Source organism: Esox lucius, chromosome 23 (genome assembly GCF_011004845.1).
Source record: "Esox lucius isolate fEsoLuc1 chromosome 23, fEsoLuc1.pri, whole genome shotgun sequence".
Taxonomy (NCBI): domain Eukaryota; kingdom Metazoa; phylum Chordata; class Actinopteri; order Esociformes; family Esocidae; genus Esox; species Esox lucius.
In genome coordinates, this window is record NC_047591.1 from 10,849,614 (window position 1) to 10,867,823 (window position 18,210).

Sequence of the window (18,210 nt, forward strand, 5' to 3'; positions counted from 1 at the left end):
TGGTTGTCTTCCTGACCCTCCTGCCCGCCTCGGTCCGTCTGAACCACACGGCTGTTTGTTTACTAACCCCATAATGACGTTGTCAGGGCGACAATAGAGCTGTTATCTCCCCCGACATAAGACGCGAGACGCCACAATGGATGAAAACATACCATAATAGGTTCTCCTGTCCTCTGCCACCATCTGAAATCCTGCGAGGCGCTGGGCCTACATGGCAGCGTGTGTCAGGAAGATAAGATAAATTCTTCATACCCCGGTCTGATTGCAAAATCTTGTATCTAATGCAAGTTTTATTGCCTTCTCCTTTCTCTCCCTCAAACTGCAGAGTCAAGTTTTTTTTTTCTGGGGGGGGGGGGGGGGGGGGTAAATAATTTATCTGTGTTTTGGTGCATTTTTCTCACTGTGAGAGAGGAGAACGACCAAGCGAAAGAGAGAGAGAGAGTAGGGCAGAGGAGGATGAGAGGATTTCTTGAATGGATGAACACGGGCAGAATGCGTAAGGGGATGTGAGGGCGAAGGGAGTGGGGGGGGCGGGGGGCGGAGTGGCGGAGGGGATGTGTACTCTCCTTCTCGACTCGGTCCGAGTGAGGCCTGAAGAGAGAAAAAAGGTAGAGCAAGAGAAAAACGAAACAGAAGAGCCTGCAGACTTTGGTAATCCCTCTTTTATGAATAGGAAGCCAAGCTCAGCAGAATGGGCAGCTCCCAGACATAACAGAATGTTCCCCCACCCACCTCTCTGTCTTCTTAAACCCCTCCTGCTCTCCTCACAATCAAAGTTAAACTTTATTGGCAGAATTAATAAGGTCAAATTACACTGGCAAAAAACTTTAAGTACCTGCCAAGTGAAAATCTCACTTAAAAGTTAATATTCTATACTCATACCCAAATACTATTGATTACTTGTACTAAACTCTGAATGATTACATCATCACCCTAAAGCATTTCAAATGGCCAATCTGCAGTGAGAGAGTGAGTTAGCCAGTCAGCAGTCTACATGTGTAAATATTTGTTTATTAACGGTATACACCCACAACATAGTTAGGTCGGGGTCCACCCACAACATTCCTAAACAGAAAAGCTGTTTTAACATAATTAAAAAATATATGATTAACCAATATGACACAGTAAGCAATTACAGGTCCTATTTCATAGCAATCTGGATACGCTAAGAAAAATGGAATCTAGACTAGGTAGTTTAATTATTTCGGGTTGCTCATCTCTATGTTGAGTCATTCAGTGTGTCATTGTAAGGCTCAGGCTTGGATTTAAACCAGAGCTGTCCCTGGTTTGGCCTAGGTTAGTCGAAAAGGTCCTTGCGCTTCCTGAGCCCAGCTAGTAGAGTAAGCTACATACGTTACCATGACAATGCTCTTACATCACATAGTGCCCCCCATGTACCCAATGGGCATTGACCTTTCACTGTCAGACTGAGTTAGACTGTAGGTGGAGGGAGGGAGGCAGGGAGAACGAGAGATGAAGAGAGGACAGGAGACTCGCTCCGAACATAAGTAGCACTCACTGAAAACATAAGTAGGTCATTGCATTAAACTGTAAACCCAATAAACAAAAACAAGACCATGGGATTTATATTCCCGCAGTGGCCCCAAGACACTCTGATGTCCCACCATGTCCGGAGCAGACCAGAATTGATCCTGGACTGAAATGTGCCCATTTTCTGAGCAATGTGTTTGTGGTCTTTCACTAGAAATCTCGGACATGAACATATGTGGAGAGCTCCTCCTGTGCTGATCCTGGAGCAGCAGAGGAGATTAACTCAAGGATATTGGCACTTACAGTGGGACATATCCAGATTTAGGAGGACATCAGAGGAGAAGGTTGGGATATAGAAGTGTAACTAATTAAACTGAGAAGTAGGGCAGTGGATATGACCCTCACATTTCCAAGGCAAAATGGAAGACTGTATTCAGCGATTGGGGTTTGAAGTTGGAAGCTGAGATGTGTTCTGCATTTTGCCTATGAATATGGTAGACTTCTTAGGGTTTCTGGAGTCTCTTGCAGGTGTTGTAGAGGACATTATTTTGCACATTATTGCCAACATTATAGTTAGGCTTCCACAAAATCTGTATCAAATACTCAACTATCCCCCTTACAAACATGCACTCTCTCACACACACACACACACACAGAGTGAGACAGAGAGAGAGCGCAGTGTTAGGCACTAATGAAACTATAGCGTTAGGTCTTTCTTTTTTGTTCCCGTCTGAGGGAAACATGCATAAATCATAATAAACAGGATGAATTTTTAATCAGCTCCTTCCTGAGACTTGTGTTTCTGTCTCCTGAGTGTAGGAAACACTCTGAAGTGACAGGTGTGTGTCTGTGTGTGTGTGTGTGTGTGTGAGGGAGAGAGAGAGTGTGTGACTATACATGGAGCTACTGACAATGTCCCTGTAGGGTAAGGTACTAACTGAGACTAGACTGCCTTTAGCTGGGAAAGAAGAGGGACTATTTGGCCCATATCCACTGGACCATCTTCATAGCTCCATTCACTGGGGATCGGGCAGAGCTCAAACTACTGGTCTGTGTAAAAATGCTTTAGAACTGGGCTGAGTTAGAGTAAACTGGGTTATATTGGGTTGGACTGGGCTAAGCTGGGTCAGGCTGGTCTGCTTGGAGCTGTAGTAAAAGAAAAAGAAAACTAGGAGCACAACAACATGAGCTGAGCTGTCAGGGGGGATTACTTCAGCCAGACAAACCAGCAGGGTCTCCACCGCTCTACCGCTTCACCAGAGAGAGCCAGAGAGGGAGGAGGGGTAGAGCGAGAGAAAAAGAGGGGAGGGGTAAAGCGAGAGAGAACGTGTTTCTGCAAACAGGAACGATAGAGACGGAGGAACAAGAGAGTGCGAGACCGAGAGCAGAAAGATACCGCTCGTTGTGAAATCGGAAAAAAAAGAGGGCGAACAGAACAAGAATCAGAGCAGAGGAAAAGATCCAGGAGAGGGAGAGGCCACTTGCAGGATACTGTCCGCTGTCGCACGCGTTCAGAGCAGCGATGTTAGAGCTCTCGTCCGAGCTGGGCTTTGTGCAGAGTGTGTGTGTCGACGATATATGCTGCCCCCCCTCTGGACCCCACCCCAACACCGGATCCATGAGGGCCGACGAACTGCTGCTGAGGTACGCTGGCGCGCGCATACACACACCTCGCTCGGAGACTCCGTCATGTGATCTTGTGTTTTAGCGAGTGTTTCGTGTTGGGTTTACGTACTGGGACAGAGGGGTTTGGAGGACGGCTGGCTCATTCTGGTGTTGTCATCTCTCACCGCAGTGTATGTCTGCTCCTCTGCTGGTTGTCCCCCCCCCCCCGGATCCCTCCGTTCTGTCCTGCGACTGTTTCAGGCATGTTATCTGACGCCTGTACCTCTCCCCTGCTCTCTTTTCCTCTTCAACCCCCGGCCCTTCACGCCCCCTCCCTCTCGCTCGCGGAGGGGTACGAGATGGGTTGTAGGGGCGCTGTGAGGCTGGAGCTTAGTGTTAAGTGCGGAGTGTTTATATTCTACTCCTTGTAATATGGAGACAGGAGGAGATGAGAGAGGGGTGGGGTACCCGGAGCAGAAGAGACAAGAGGTGGAGACCCCATATTTGGATTTTGTGAGAACACTGTGTCTGTTTCGATCCGCTGTACTCTGTCGAAACCCAGACAAAAGCTTTTCATGTTTGATCAACGGAATCGTCAATCTCTAACTCTCTCTTTAACTCTTTATTATTTTTTTTACATGTCTTATCCCCCTCTCTCTTGGTTTCAGGACATTGTTTTAAGATGGAGGGAGGGAGCTAGGGTGGGGGGGGGCGGGGGCGGGGGGGGTACACGCAAAGCATCAGGCTCCCACAGAGAGACAGAGACAGCCAAAACAACAAGGCTGCGAGTCTACCACTTCAGACTGCTCTACCCCCCTCCCTCCCTCCCTCCCTCCCTCCCTCCCTCCCTCCCTCCCTCCCTCCCTCCCTCCCTCCCTTTCCTTCTCCCCTAACCAGTTCATGTATCTTTTTCTCCTCTGTGACGATTATTTATTTATTTTTGTATAGATTTATGTTCGCAATATACGGCACACATACCTTTGAGAGTTAGCCATACAAAATAATGAATTTGCCTCCTCCTTATGCACCCGAGACGTGTTGTAAAGCTGTAATAAATCACTCTTCGCCCTGGTGTATTAAGGCTTCACTATGGATTGAGCCAATAAAACCAAGACAGGGATGGGTGTTCCCCGATAAGCCCAGTCAGCGCTAAACCAAGTGTCTCCTTCTGAGCATGCTCCTGTAAGTGTGCGTCCCTAACGTCCCACGGGGTATTAGTCCCCATTAGAGGCCTGGCTGTTGGTTTAAAGACCCCAGTTATGGCTCCTCTCATTACAGAGGGAAGATTGAGGCCATGGGCTTTAGAATAGTCCCAGACTATGAATCTTCCCCCGCCACACGCCACAGCAAAGTAAGCTAATGTTTTCGGGACTCCGGCTTAATTACCGGCGAGACCTTGTGTGGAGAGCAGGGTCAGTTGGAACATGCTGGTAAAGGTATGGTCTAGATGTTTTTTTAAACACTTTCTTTGAAACCACGCGTCAGATTTACATGGAAATACGACCGGAACATGACAAAGCACAGACACACACCTGGTTTGGTCCCCACAGGTCGGTTTACAGCCCCTCTCTCTCCTGCAGATCAATAGTAATTACTTAATTAGTCTAATACCATTTTGCTTATTAAGAGCTGGTCCACCTGGAAGTAAGCTCCACTATCAATACGACTGTCTGAAACACACAGACACACACACACAAACACAATGAGAGACGGAGTGCCTGAACTGATGAGGAAATGTGGGAATGTGTGCGTGAAATCCAATATGTATGTGCTCGCTAGTGTGTGTCAGAATGTGTGTGTGTGTGTCCGTGCATCCGTAAATGTGTGTTTTTCCTTTTGCGCGTGTGTGTGTGTATTTGTGTGCAGGTGTGCTTGTGTGTGTGTGTGTGTGTGCGGTGGGTGGTTGTTATCAGAATGACACCATTGTGCTCTCCCTGCTCGGCCCCGTGAGGATCAGTGAAGCTGCACCGGTCTCAAATGAAAATAAATGAGAGGCAGTGACCACTACTGCCTGGGTCCCTCTTTAATGAGGAAAAGAGCAGAAAGGAGAAGTAAGGAGGAGGGAGCGGGGGGGGGGGGTGAAAGAGAAAGGGAGTGTTGCAGAGGGGGAAGGGAACGTGGGAGAGATTGGACTGAGCGCTGAGAAAGAGAGAAGCAAAGAGTGTAGGGAACATGAAGTGGAGATGAGGGATGAAGATTGGGAGGAGGAGAGAGAGAGATGAAGGCAGGGGATGAGCAAGGGATGAGGAGAGTGAGGGAGGGAGGGAGGGAGGGATGTGTAATGAATGAAAGACCTACGGACGGCAGGCTCTATTTTAACTCCTCTCTCACACCGTGGCGATTGCCAATTACAGCCAGAGAGCGCTCTGTTGGACTGCAGCTGGACGGTGTGTTGGCCAGCCTCAATCCCTCAACACACACGCATGATAGTGGCCCACTGCGTGTGTGTGTGTGTGTGTGTGTGTGTGAGAACATGTTTATGACATGACTCACACTTTCAAATGGGAATTTCTCTCCATTTTCAAATGTTGGGACATGGGTCCCAACCCATGGGTGTGATCTACGGACAGGCCCTGCAGTATTAGTGAGTGTGTCGGCCAGCACTTCAGTGACAGAGTTAGTCTTGTCTGAAACGTAACCAGAAAATGCTAGGGGCCAGTTAATGTGGCATGGATTATACCAGTGGTGATCCCAGATTACTGTAGACAAGAGACTACAGGTCTACGGCTAAAGCAGGATTGGAGGGTCTGCTAGCCAAACATGCGGTAGTATTTAGCCAGGACCAGACAGGGCCAGCCCCATCCTAACTGTGGCCCCATAATACGTTCTGGTGAGATGCACTTTATTGTGACTCAGATCATTAGAGCTCAACTAAGCGTTTCCCAGCCAGTCCAGCCAGTTGTGGAAGTGCCTTAAGAGGCCTGCGAGACATTAGCTCTCTCTCTCTCCGTCTTCCAGTTGAAAGACATGTCGACTCAACCCCCAAGCCCTGATGGAGACCGAGACAGATGCCCATCCATGCCAATAGGGTGTGCGGGTCAACCCTCCGGTCAGGAGATGTAAGCTGAACGGACAGAGACTGCTTTGGGGTGGCTGTGGCGCGTGTGTGTGCGCGTACATCTGACTGAGTGTGAGTTGAGCGGATTATGTCAGACCCCGTGTTGGACAGGTCACAGAGCATTCTTGAATATCGAAAAGGTTGTTTCCACGGCCGTTGGTGACTTTAAAATGAACCCAGTAGAGCTTGCAGAGATGGGGAAGACGCTCTTAAAAATACTAGCAGTGAAAAATTAAGGAGAACGATCCGCAGCCAGAAGTGACTCTCCGTGTGAACGTGTTATGCTGTCCTGCGGACATTAGAGAGCAACCCAGTGTTCAGGGAGGGATCATCGCAACACTGTTCAGATGGGAAAGTGGGATAAGGCAGGATTGGGTTAGGAGTAACAGTTCTGCAAGGCTCGTCACGGATGAGTGGTGAGCTCAGCTGTTCCAAGGCCGACTGAGAAGACAATCTTCCAACGAGGACAACACGGCTAACGTCGTGCGGACGGCCATCTACGGGATTGTGTTTGCGGGGATTTTCCACGGACGCTCAGAAAACACTGAGGAAACAGTCTGTGTTTCGGGGGGTGAGGGTGACCATGGCCGATGTTCTCCTCAAGCCATTATAATTACTCTTCAGTTCTATGTGAGGGCATCCACAGCATCGTGCGATGTTGCTATTACATAAAAGAGAACGTCCGTAGTGCTTCCCGGGGATATACCATAGTCTAGCACAGGGGGTGCTGTTGAGACAAAAGGGACTTCCAGACCTCAAGTCCCTTTTAGAGCCAACACTGAATATATTTAGTGTCATTGTTCTGATTCCACAGAGTACAATGGTCGTCCTCTTCCTTCTCTAAGAACGACTTCTGTAGTTGTGCATTCCTCACCACTGTCTGCTCACCACACACATGCACACACTACTCACATATAATAACAATGTTAAAATGTCTGTTGAGAGACTTCATGTGTGTTATCTCATTATTCAGCGTCTGGCTATCTGTACCAGGTCTCTCCTATGTCCACCTAGGCTCAAACACAGCTGCTTGCTCTCCTGCTTTATTCATGAGCGTGCATTAAATATTCACATGTGAGAAAACAGACGCTCATCACGAGTGGAGCCTGCCACTACCCACCATCATTTGGGGGAGATAAAGAGGAAGGATGATGATGATTATTTTGAGAGCGTCTCACTGTGATGATGTAACGGTGGAGATTATTTTGCCTTATGCAGGTGTTTGCTTGGAATGGTACTTACTTCGGTTGCAAGGTAAGGATGAGACTGATTCTGAGCAATTTGTGTCTTCCTTTATATTCTCTCAGTCTCTCTCTTTTTCTCTCTCTCTTTTTTTTTTAAATATCTGTCCCCTCTTACATGAAGTGATCGATCTGTGTTGTTGGGCAGCTGTGCCCCAGCCTGAGGGGAGGGAGAGATGAAGAGAAAGGGAGGGAACGGGGGAGAACGGGGGATACTTTGCCCTGAGCAGGCTATCAAAGAACACGCACGACATAAAAAACCCTTTCGTCCGACTCTCCTTTGAGGAAGATACGATCTTATGAAAAGAGAAAGATTGAGAGCAAGAAAAAGAAGCTAGAAAGAACACAAAGACATGCCAGGACAAAGACACGGGCAGCAGCTCTGAGGACATTCTATCCACTATGTCATGATGTGCAGAAGTGGCAGGAAGGCTCAAGGGTTGTGGACACATCGACATCAATGTCTCCTGTCAGGGAATTGGAACACATCGTTTCGACTTCCGTGGAGGGCCTAAAACTGTGGTGGCGGGCTGAGGTGACTAGTCAAGGCGTGTGTGTGTGTGTGTGTGTTGACCAGCTTCATTTCTTGGTGACGCGTACGCGGAGGAAACTGAAGCTCTCACCCCGCTCTGCTTCAGCCCCGTCGACCTCGTGCCTCTGTTCCCTGTAACCGACGATCGGCTGCATCTTGGCCGTGACGGTGACGGAGCGGGTATGTCCTGGGTGCCACACCGCCTGGTCTCTGACCTCCCTGTAGGCTGCCTCTCTTCATCACCGGTGAGCAGGCCTACCGCCGTGGTGTCGGCGTGCCGGAACCCAGTTTCAGACAGAGGTGTTGGAACCGGGGCCTGGGGGGGGGGGGGTGGGTGTCTGTGGTGTTAAACGGAGACGGGTAGTCGATGAACCACGTTCTCGCAGGGCTTCCCCCATTGCCCTGTGGGAGAGGGCTTGGTGGAGCGCCACAGAGATGGCGTCGCGTGTGAGTCTGTTGGAGCTGCATGCAAATTGGATTGTGACCAGGGTGTCTGGGGCGATGTCGTTTTGAATGCCACGACCGGCCTTTCTGAGCCGATATGAGTCCTACTGGACAGTATCATTTAGGCAAGTTGCCTTGGCATTCAGGGGCATAGCGGCTATGTTGGTCTGCTTGATGCCAGTTGGTATAATGGAGCGAGTCAGGCAGAGGTGGAATATGTCCGTGAAGACACGGGCCAGCTGATTTGCCCTTGTCCTGAGCCCCTTTATGTCACCTGTCCCCATGGCCGTGCAAATGTTAACCTGTTTAAAAGTCTCTCCTCGCGTGGGCTACTGAAAGCCAGAGCACATTGTCGTCTGGAATATCAGGTGCTGTCAGGTGTGGTTCGGTGTTACTTGCCTCCAAGCACATTCAGCTTGTCTAGTGAGCTGCCGTTGCCGGGCAGTATGCTGCCGGGATTCCCTTTGTAGTCCATGATAGTTGGCGAGCGTCGGAGCCGGCGAAGGTTTAGATCTTAGTCTTATATTCAAGTTTTGCCTTTCAGCTGTGAAGTGAAATAGGCGTCCGGGGTTGAGCCAGATACCAGTGGATTTACATGCCCCCCCCCCTTCCTACGCACCCCCCCTCACGTGTGAGCGTTAGTTTAGCTGAAACCAAACAAATATGCCAAAGGACCCCGGGGGGGATGTCCTTCCGTCACGGAAAAAGAACATGTGGAACAACTTTATCTACCCTACATATAGCTGATTCTATACAGCAACATGTTTACTTAGTTATGGCCTTTTTTCCTAGCAGTTAGGGACCAGGTGCTGTGTTACAAAGGCTGCAGTACAGCCGGGGACCCAGCGTCCTGAAGCACCAAGGTGGGATCAGCTTTCTCCCAGCCGTACACTGACCATTATGTGTAAAGGACAAACCCGGCCCTGCAGCGGTGCCCTGGGGCACACCTTCTACATGGAAACACTAACAGGCTCGCTTCATGAATAAATTAGTGATATTAGGATTGTTATGGTTATGTGAACTGCCTGCTCATTCTGCTCCTCGTGACCCAGTTTGTGTTTCATCTGCTGCCAAGAAATATGTTAACGTAGCCCATAGTGTTTCAGTCTCTTTTCTCTGGAGCAGGTTGCATTCAGACCCCTTACGTGGCTCCCTGTCCTGGCTGCTTAACCCACATCCATACAAATTACTCGTCAATAAACCATTTCATAAAAAAAAGCTAATCAATTCACTATGAACGCTACTGGCAGTGAACAAGGATCGTTTGTATGGGCCAAAATTGTGGAGTGATAACTAGAAAACAACCGTTTTTTTGTGTGCATGGGCCGGGCTACCATCCAATCCTCTCTAAACATCTGATGCAGACATTCCATCATATAAATTGATTATATACAGCAGGACCACGGAATTGTTAACGCCCCGCGGAAAATAGGTCACCGAACCGAGGCGTTCTGTCAGGCAGAAAATAGAGTGTATGTAGTTTAGCCTCTCCAATTCAATTAAATTGCCTTTTTGATGTTTATTGTATCTAGGTGTATAGGCTATCATTCGTTTTTTCTTATGATAACACGAATAAATTACCATGAAGAAAAATATCGGACTGTTAATTTCCCATATGCAAGGGAATAACTGGCGAGGCTCCAGATAACCGTATCTATTAAAGATTAACTGCATCTGTGCGCGCGGAGCCGCCACGCCTCCCAACTCTTCCCTTGCTATTCCACAGCCGAACAGTTGCCTGAGCGCAGCACATTTTTAGACCGTATTGGTGGGAGAAAAACGAACGTTGGAGGAGAAGAGAATGTGACAACTGCCGAGTGTGTGGCTACTGCCTTGGGGAGGCCTCGGCGCTTGCACCTGTCCGTCTTCGTCTCCGTAGCCAGGCGCAGTTGTCGAACTGGGAGAAAAGAGAGAACGCGCTGTGTATTTGTCAGGCAGAGCAGATAGGAGAGCACGGAGAGCGGCGAATCTTCAGTCTGTACCTGGAGTGACACAGACACAGACAGTAAGGGTAACATGACATCCTACAATCTGGATTTTCTGCCTGATATGATGGTGGAGAGCCGCTTGCTGGTTCCGGCCGATAAAATGTGAGTAATTGGGCTGTTCTGCTGCCCTTTGCCGACACTTCTTTCTCGATGATAGTTCTAGTTGTGGTATGAAGAACGGATGTCCTATTTGGAAATGTTTGCGCCTGTCGTTTTAGAGAGAGTGGAATTGGGTCGGAATTACGCTATTCGCTGCGGTTTGTGTTTTTAGGCATTTGTTATCGATGTAGAGATTATGGAATAAAAATAGGAGTGCCAGCAGGCAGTGAGGCTACGGCGAGCGCGACAGAAACATGATAATATTCCAGCCTAGAGACCGACAGGACAGTGATGAATGAATGCTATTATAACGATGGTAATGATATACTGATAAATAAGCGGTGTCTTTTAAACGCTCCTTTATTAGCTGTCTTTAAAATGTAGTTCAAGAAGCCCGTCTCGTGTCTCCTGATATCGAATGCACTGCATAGAATAACGGAGTGGAACTTCTAAGGTGATATTTGCGCCAGTCGTCCATTAACATTTTACAGGGTCTCGCTCGGGTAGGATTGCTTGGGCAGGGTGAGTGCGCATGTTGAGGCACCGGGTGCTCCCAGTTCCCTGTCAAACCCAAATGCAGCGGTGTGTGTGAGTGTGCGTGCCTTTGTGTTTGTCACATGCTACAGTAGAGATAACTCGCACGGTGTCTCGTGCTTTATTGTCATGTCGCTCTGCACCTATTTATTTGCGGTATTTGAATACTTCATTTAGGCTATTATGGGCAAGTGGGTTCTACATCTAAATGAAAGGAAATAGTGACCGTATAGTTTGCATGCATAGAGAAAAATATCATTGAAAAGTCGAAATGCAAACACAACCATTATGCTTCAAGTCATTTTTAGAATTGAAAACACGCGGTTATTAAAACTATCGGATTGCGGAGTGACTAACAACTCCCAGCGTGCTCAGATTCGATTTGGGTTCTGCTGCACAAGTTCTGCTTTAATAGTCAGAAATCAGATTACACGGCAACAAGACCCGTAATTCACTTATATACAGAATTCCAAGAACGGGGACAAAGGGAGGTTTTCAAGCTGACATAATGATCGCGGTCTGTTATTATGAGCGCCCAGACTCGCGCTCCCGGAGCCTGTCCCATTTATGTCCCCTCGGCTTAGAGTGGTTAGCTGTTGATGGCCCATGTTGTAGTGGTGAGAATGTATCCCCCGCTGACCCCCCGACCATTTGCTGTATTGCTATCTCATGACTTCTCATTATGTGGCTACACGTTTAAACAGGCCTTTCCAAATTGCCCCTCTTTGTGTGTGTGGGTGGGTGTGCAACCTCTCATTCCAGAGTCTGAAGATCTTCTGATCCTGCTGATCCCAACAGTCATTGAACTGTTTCGATCCTCATTCACTTGTGCAGTCCAGGCGTGATGCACAGATTGGTGTGATCACATAGCCCTCTAATTTATCACTCTCTGGCTCTATGCCTTCATGCACAACCACACACACACTCACACAATCGTGGGTGGTAGGGGGATGTTAAGTGACACCTTTTCTCTCTCCTTGTTTCTCTGCTCCCCAATCCCTCTTCCCTTCTGTCTCCTTCTTGAACCACTCCCTATCTTTTACACCCCCTGCCACCCCCCCCCCCCCTCCACGTTACAGCCCAGAAGGCCTCTGCCTATTTTTAAAGGGTGTTTTCCCTCCTGCGTGACATTTACTGGTCTGTGCTATCAGACTGCCTGCATCTGCAGCTGGGCACTGTTGCCAAACACTGTATCACTTTCTAAAACACTGAGAGATCGGGAGGAGGGAGAGAGAGGCATGCCCCCCCCCCCCTTTACCATAAATGCCGTGTAACTGGTGGGTTTTCCGGTGTACCTACGGGTGACCGCAAGAAGACGCTACATTGCTCATAGTGGAACATAGTGGAACATAAGAACATAATGACGTGAGTTGCTATTCACACCAACACACTATTGACGTTTTTTTTTGCCTGGCTCCCGATTGTGACATGAGCCGTTTATATAACGGGATTTAAGACAGGATTTAAGATTAGCATCCCTGAATGGGATGTTATGTTCTTTTTTTCTTCTCAAACTGTTGTGCTATAACTTTTCTTTTTTTTCCTCCGATGGCACGGAAATGTCAACTCCCCCGTGAGTATTGTGGAGTGCATTACAGTTTGGCTGTCTCCCAGTGCAGAACTCAAGATGATGACTAGTGATTGAATGTAGATTAAAAATCAAATGAATGTATCTTATACATTGTATGTCGTCCCATTAACTCCAGTTAACTTTCACATCTGTCACTGTGGAAAGATATAGGGGTTTCCGGAAAGTGTGTGGTACCAAAATAGAGCCTTTAGTCCTAACGCAGAGGCGGTGGTCCTGTTAAAAACAGGCTCTCTGGGAAATGTTTGACCCCTCACCCCAGACTGACTTTGTTAGCAATATCCCATCTGGTACTCTGGAGTGGAACTTGTCGGTACTGACTCGTCGGACTGTTGAGCTGGGAGGTTCTGCTGTACACCATCACGGTCTCCTCTCCTTTCATCCTTATCGCAGATATGTGACCGAACCGGGTATGTTCCACCAGGTTGCTTAAAGCTGTCGCGTCCTGCCAGACCAGTGGTTCTCAGGATAGGTGAAGCTCTTGGACTGTTGGTACTCTGCAGTGTGGAATAGCTTAGCTCATACCAATTGTCCTGTCCAGTAGTCCGTTCATTAGTCCCCCTGTGGCCGCAGTCCTCTTCCTCCTCTTCCTCCTCCCCAGAGACAGATGTTCCACCTCTTTGTTCCTCTATTCCTTCAGTGAAGGAGTGAATGGGTGTATTTGTCTACAGACACCCGTCTGTCATCTCCCGTGGTTAGGCGTTGACCATGCCCCCCCCCCTTCATACAGCACGCACACGCACCCACACACACACACACACACACACACACACATGATGAGTCCAACAGCTGACAGAGAACATGTCCTCACAATGACAAGTCTGTGTCAGAAGAAGAGTTTCCGGGAAGTGGAGGGGGGTGGGGGGGGGTGGGGGTGGGGATTGAAAGATAGGAGTCAAGAGGACAGGAAAAGAGAGAGAAACAAAGAGAGGTAGGGCTAGTGATGGAGGGAAGGAAAGTGAGTGAAGAACAGCCAAAGTGAACGAGATTGAGAGGGAGGATTCAATGCAATGAGGCTGAATGTGGTAGAGAGATGGCAAGAACAGAGTGAGGAAAGAGGAATGGTTGATTCTTGGTCTCAGCCAGTCAGTGCCAGTCAGCCAGCCAGTCAGTGTCAGTGCCAGTGCCAGCCAGCCAGCCAGCCAGTCAGTGGCTTTGTACCACCCTGTTCTAGGCTGCAGCTTTTAATTTGACTTGAGGTTTATCAGCTTTGGAGATGGAAGAGTTGATCTTCTCTTCCTCTCCATTCTGTGTGCTAGCTAGTTCACACACACATCTGTAGTGGCCTTCAGTTCTGTTACACACAGACAGGACACTGTTAGCGTATGTAGTCAGTGCCGTTGTAGGTCAATGTCCTGCAGTCGTTTTGTTAACCTTTATTTTGTTCACCTTTATTTAACCTGACTCAGTATGTGCAGTGCATGTGTGTGTGTGTGTGTGGGGGGGAAGGGGGTTTATAGCGTTATGTCTTCAGGTACTGCACACTGGCGGTTAATCCCAACATGTGATGAAAATGTTACAGTGCTTGTGTGTGTGTGTGTGTGTGTGTGTTTGCGTGCGCGTGTGTGTGGCTGTGTCATAATGATGAATGTCGTGGCGCTTGTGGGGCTCAGGAGCGGTTGTCAGTGGCTGACACTGCCGTGTGGGGGATGTGATGTATCACTGCTGGGGATCTCAGGTGTGTGTGTGTGTGTGTTGCTGCACGTGTGAGTTAGAGCTGTCTTGGCCCAGCCCTTTGTGTCCTAATCTGGGTTGGATTAATTAGCAAGCTAATTTGGCTGGTGTGAGAGAGAGAGAGACACAGGGAAATGAAGCACTAATGACTGGCTCATTATTCATACCTCTCTGGAATGGGATTTAAAAGACAGACAGACACCTCACGTTCTCTAACCCCCCTCCCTCCTCTCGGGTTTTACTCTCTCCCTTTGCCTCCATTCTCCTCATCCTCATTTCACATAGAATATCTGATTTGAGTTCTTCTGCCTCTGGGGAGAAGCTCCAATGCATGGGATTCTGATGTGCGTTGGTATATTAGCTTGGCCTATATCTCGTTCAGTCGTAACCAAGTACGCACATTCTGTACACAAGTACGCCCACACTCCGATCGATGCACACGTTTGAACGTCGCTGTCTGTTTTGTGTGAGAGCTTTTTATTTCCCGTGAATAGTATTTCATCACATGGCCTTGAGACAATGATTGGAGCTCTGTCTCACACACACACACACACACACACACACACACACACACTCTGAATACCGAACAACCACCCACTCATTCTACATGTTGTACGCATCCCTTTCCTGGTCAGCGGTGACTCTGAGAAAACGCCTGGATCCTTTACAGAGGTCAGCGTTGTTTTCCTTCCCTTCTTTCCTCTCTCCGTGTGTCTCTGGATACGTCCAGTCCTCAGCGATTCCAATGGTAGGGCTTTACACATGTGCTTTGCCAGAGGGAGGAGCTTACCTCACGTCCCCGTGGCCTTGTGCCCGGTATCCCTCCTCTTCTACTTTCCCCTCGGACAGCTTTACCTCTATCTTCACAGCCTCCCTCCCTCTCCCCGAGTCTGTCTTCCTGACTCTTTTCTTCTTCTCTCTCCCTGTCTCCCTCCCGAAGCCTCTCTCTCTGTCTCCCTCCCTTCCTTTCTAAATCTTGCCCTCCTTCTCTTCTCCTGTTCCGTTTGTGTGACCATGAGGCAAGCGTGTCTGAATTGTGCAGTGCTGAGTAGCACTGTATTGAATACAGCATTCATCAGCAGTGTGATGTGTGACATGTGTATATTTGTGGCCACTGTACATTATGTGAATAGTACTTTCCACTAATGACCATGGGTCAAAAAGATCACCAGATAATGAGTTAATAAGAGACAGTTGTCCAGATCCCTGGAAATTCCCTGGAATCTGTAAAAAATAAATAAATTAACGTTTGTCCTTAATATGTCAAATTCCAATGTGAATCAGTGTGTTGTCATAACAAGTATAGCTAGTGGAAATTGACTTCATCTGTGACCTCAAGCCTAGGTTACATGACTAGCATGCCCCTGGTCGACACCACCCACAACAAGACGCGCTCCTGGAAACAGTGGTCAATCATACCCTTGACCGTTATTACCTCAATCATAACCTTTGTTATTACCTCAGTCATAACCTTCATTATTATTTTAATCATAACCCTCAGGATTATTATTGTAATTATAACCTTCATTATTATCTTAATCATAACCTTCACCATTGTTTTCTTGATCATAACCTTCACCATTATTATGTTAATCATAACCTTCATTATTGTCTTAATCATAACCTTCACCATTATTATGTTAATCATAACCTTCATTGTTATCTTAATTATAACCTTCACTATTATTATCTTAATCATAACATTGCCCATTATTACCTCAATCATAACCTTCAACATTATAATGTCAATCATAACCTTAACCATTCACGGGGAAAGGAAACCAAGCTTAGGTATAGGGGAACCAAATTATACTGTAAATGCCTATGTGGATGATTTTGTAACTATATGGAGGGATGCTGTGGTAACTATAGAGTATATGGAGGGACGCTGTGGTAACTGTATATGGAAGGATGATGTGGTAACTGTATTTGGAAGGACAATGTGGTAACTATATATGGAGGGATGATGTGATATATGGATAGATGCTCTGGTAATTATATATGCAGGGATGATGTGGTAACTATATATGGAAGGATGCTGTGGTAACTGTATATGGAGGGAGGATGTGGTAACAATATATGGAGGGATTATGTGATATATGGATAGTTGCTCTGGTAATTATATATGCAGGGATGATGTGGTAACTATATATGGAGGGATGCTGTGGTAACTGTATATGGAGAGATGCTGTGGTAACTATATATGGAGGGATGCTGTGGTAACAATATATGGAGGGATGATGTGGTTACTATATATGGAGGGAGGATGTGGTTACTATATATGGAGGGAGGATGTGGTTACTATATATGGAGGGAGGATGTGGTAACAATATATGGAGGGATGATGTGGTTACTATATATGGAGGGATGCTGTGGTAACTAAATATGGGGGGATGATGTGGTATCTGCGTATTGCACTGTCACAAATATTTCCATCCCTAGTATATCCTTTATGTCTCTCTCTCTCCGTCTCTGACACCTACTCTCTGTTTTGTATGATAAACAGACACTGCTGGGTAGAAAGCTGTCAGGGCTAACCTTGACTCCTTGACTGGGAATGCATCCTGATTCAGGGGGAAAACATGAATAGCGTGTCAGAACGCTGCAACCTTTATTTGACCAGAAAAAGAGCAGCGGAGCGAAATGCATTAACATGGAGAGGTGCTCTCTATCTCTCTCTCTCTGTTTGTCTTCCCAACAGAAGGGCACCTATAGATTCCAACTCCCACGGAACTGTACGCTCTACCCCCCCCCCCCCATTTCATTTCATCCACGTTTCGCTAAACCAATTCCTCCTATGAAGTTGCTGCAATAGAGGCCCGTGCATTTGGCCCAGTGCCAGCAGGAACGTCTATGGGCGTGATGGATGTGTGTGTTTCTGTTGCTGTGGTGATAGATGTGTGTGTTGTGGAGCGCTACCGACTAGTGTTATTGTGTTGTGGAGGGGTAAAAGAGAGGGGAGGGGGGGCTTGACGGCTTTATTGAGAACTGTGATGTAGTGCAGTGCCCCAGGTTACTTTGATGCAGTTAGAGAGTCAACCAGCGAACTAGGAGAGAGACGGTATGAACGAACGACGGGAAGAAAGAGAGTGGAAAAAACAGGAAGGGAGGGATGCTGATGGAGACAGGAAGGGAGGGATGCTGATGGAGACAGAAAGGGAGGGATGCTGATGGAGACAGGAAGGGAGGGATGCTGATGGAGACAGGACGGGAGGGATGCTGATGGAGACACAGGAAGGGAGGGATGCTGATGGAGACAGGAAGGGAGGGATGCTGATGGAGACAGGACGGGAGGGATGCTGATGGAGACACAGGAAGGGAGGGATGCTGATGGAGACAGGAAGGGAGGGATGCTGATGGAGACACATGAATGGAGGGATGCTGATGGAGACAGGAAGGGAGGGATGCTGATGGAGACAGGAAGGGAGGGATGCTGATGGAGACACAGGAATATAATAAATGTGAGGTGATGTGTTTATGCTTCTCTTCTGTGTCCTGGGGGTGTGTGCAGTCATAACACTGATCTAATCCCTAGAGGACTTATCCCATTTTACACACACACACACACACACACACACACACACACAGCGTCAGTAGCTGATCCATCTATTTTTCCCTCTTTCGTTTCATCCCTCTATCCTATACCTCATCTGTCTCCACATTTCTGTCCTCCATTCCTAGCTTTAGCTGTCATCCATCCATTCCCTCCCTGTGAGCCTGAATGCTCCTTGTATATTTTCTCTCATCCTGCTGCTAGTTCAGGAGAAGTTGTGTTTGCAACGTGCTTGTTGATGCTACAGTAAAACCCTACAGAGTAGAAGCACACTCAGTGCATGTGTATTAACCAGCCACTGACGGGGCCTGGCTGATTCTGGAGCAAGGTGGGAGCTGTAATCAGCTCTTCCTAGGGGGTTGAAGAGAAGGAGGGGCATATAGGCTGATATGGGAGGGAAACG

At 47.8% G+C, this 18,210-nt stretch overlaps 1 protein-coding gene across 26 annotated transcripts in view; it reads left to right on the forward strand.

Annotated features, from left to right (window-relative positions):
- celf2 (cugbp, Elav-like family member 2) overlaps positions 1-18,210 on the forward strand; it is a 154,131-nt gene that overhangs the window by 58,607 nt on the left and 77,314 nt on the right. For 5 of the 26 annotated variants that reach the window (XM_029117041.2, XM_020042804.3, XM_020042800.3 and 2 more), the window contains exon 1: positions 2,552-3,135. The exons of 3 other annotated variants lie outside the window; for them this stretch is intronic. In XM_029117041.2, coding sequence (XP_028972874.1) covers positions 3,014-3,135 — 122 coding nt within the window. In that variant the 5' untranslated portion in view covers positions 2,552-3,013. Of the gene's footprint in view, positions 1-2,549; positions 3,136-10,123; positions 10,462-18,210 lie in introns of those variants that run through there. 18 more of the 26 variants (XM_020042810.3, XM_020042812.3, XM_020042814.3 and 15 more) reach the window with 8 other exon arrangements.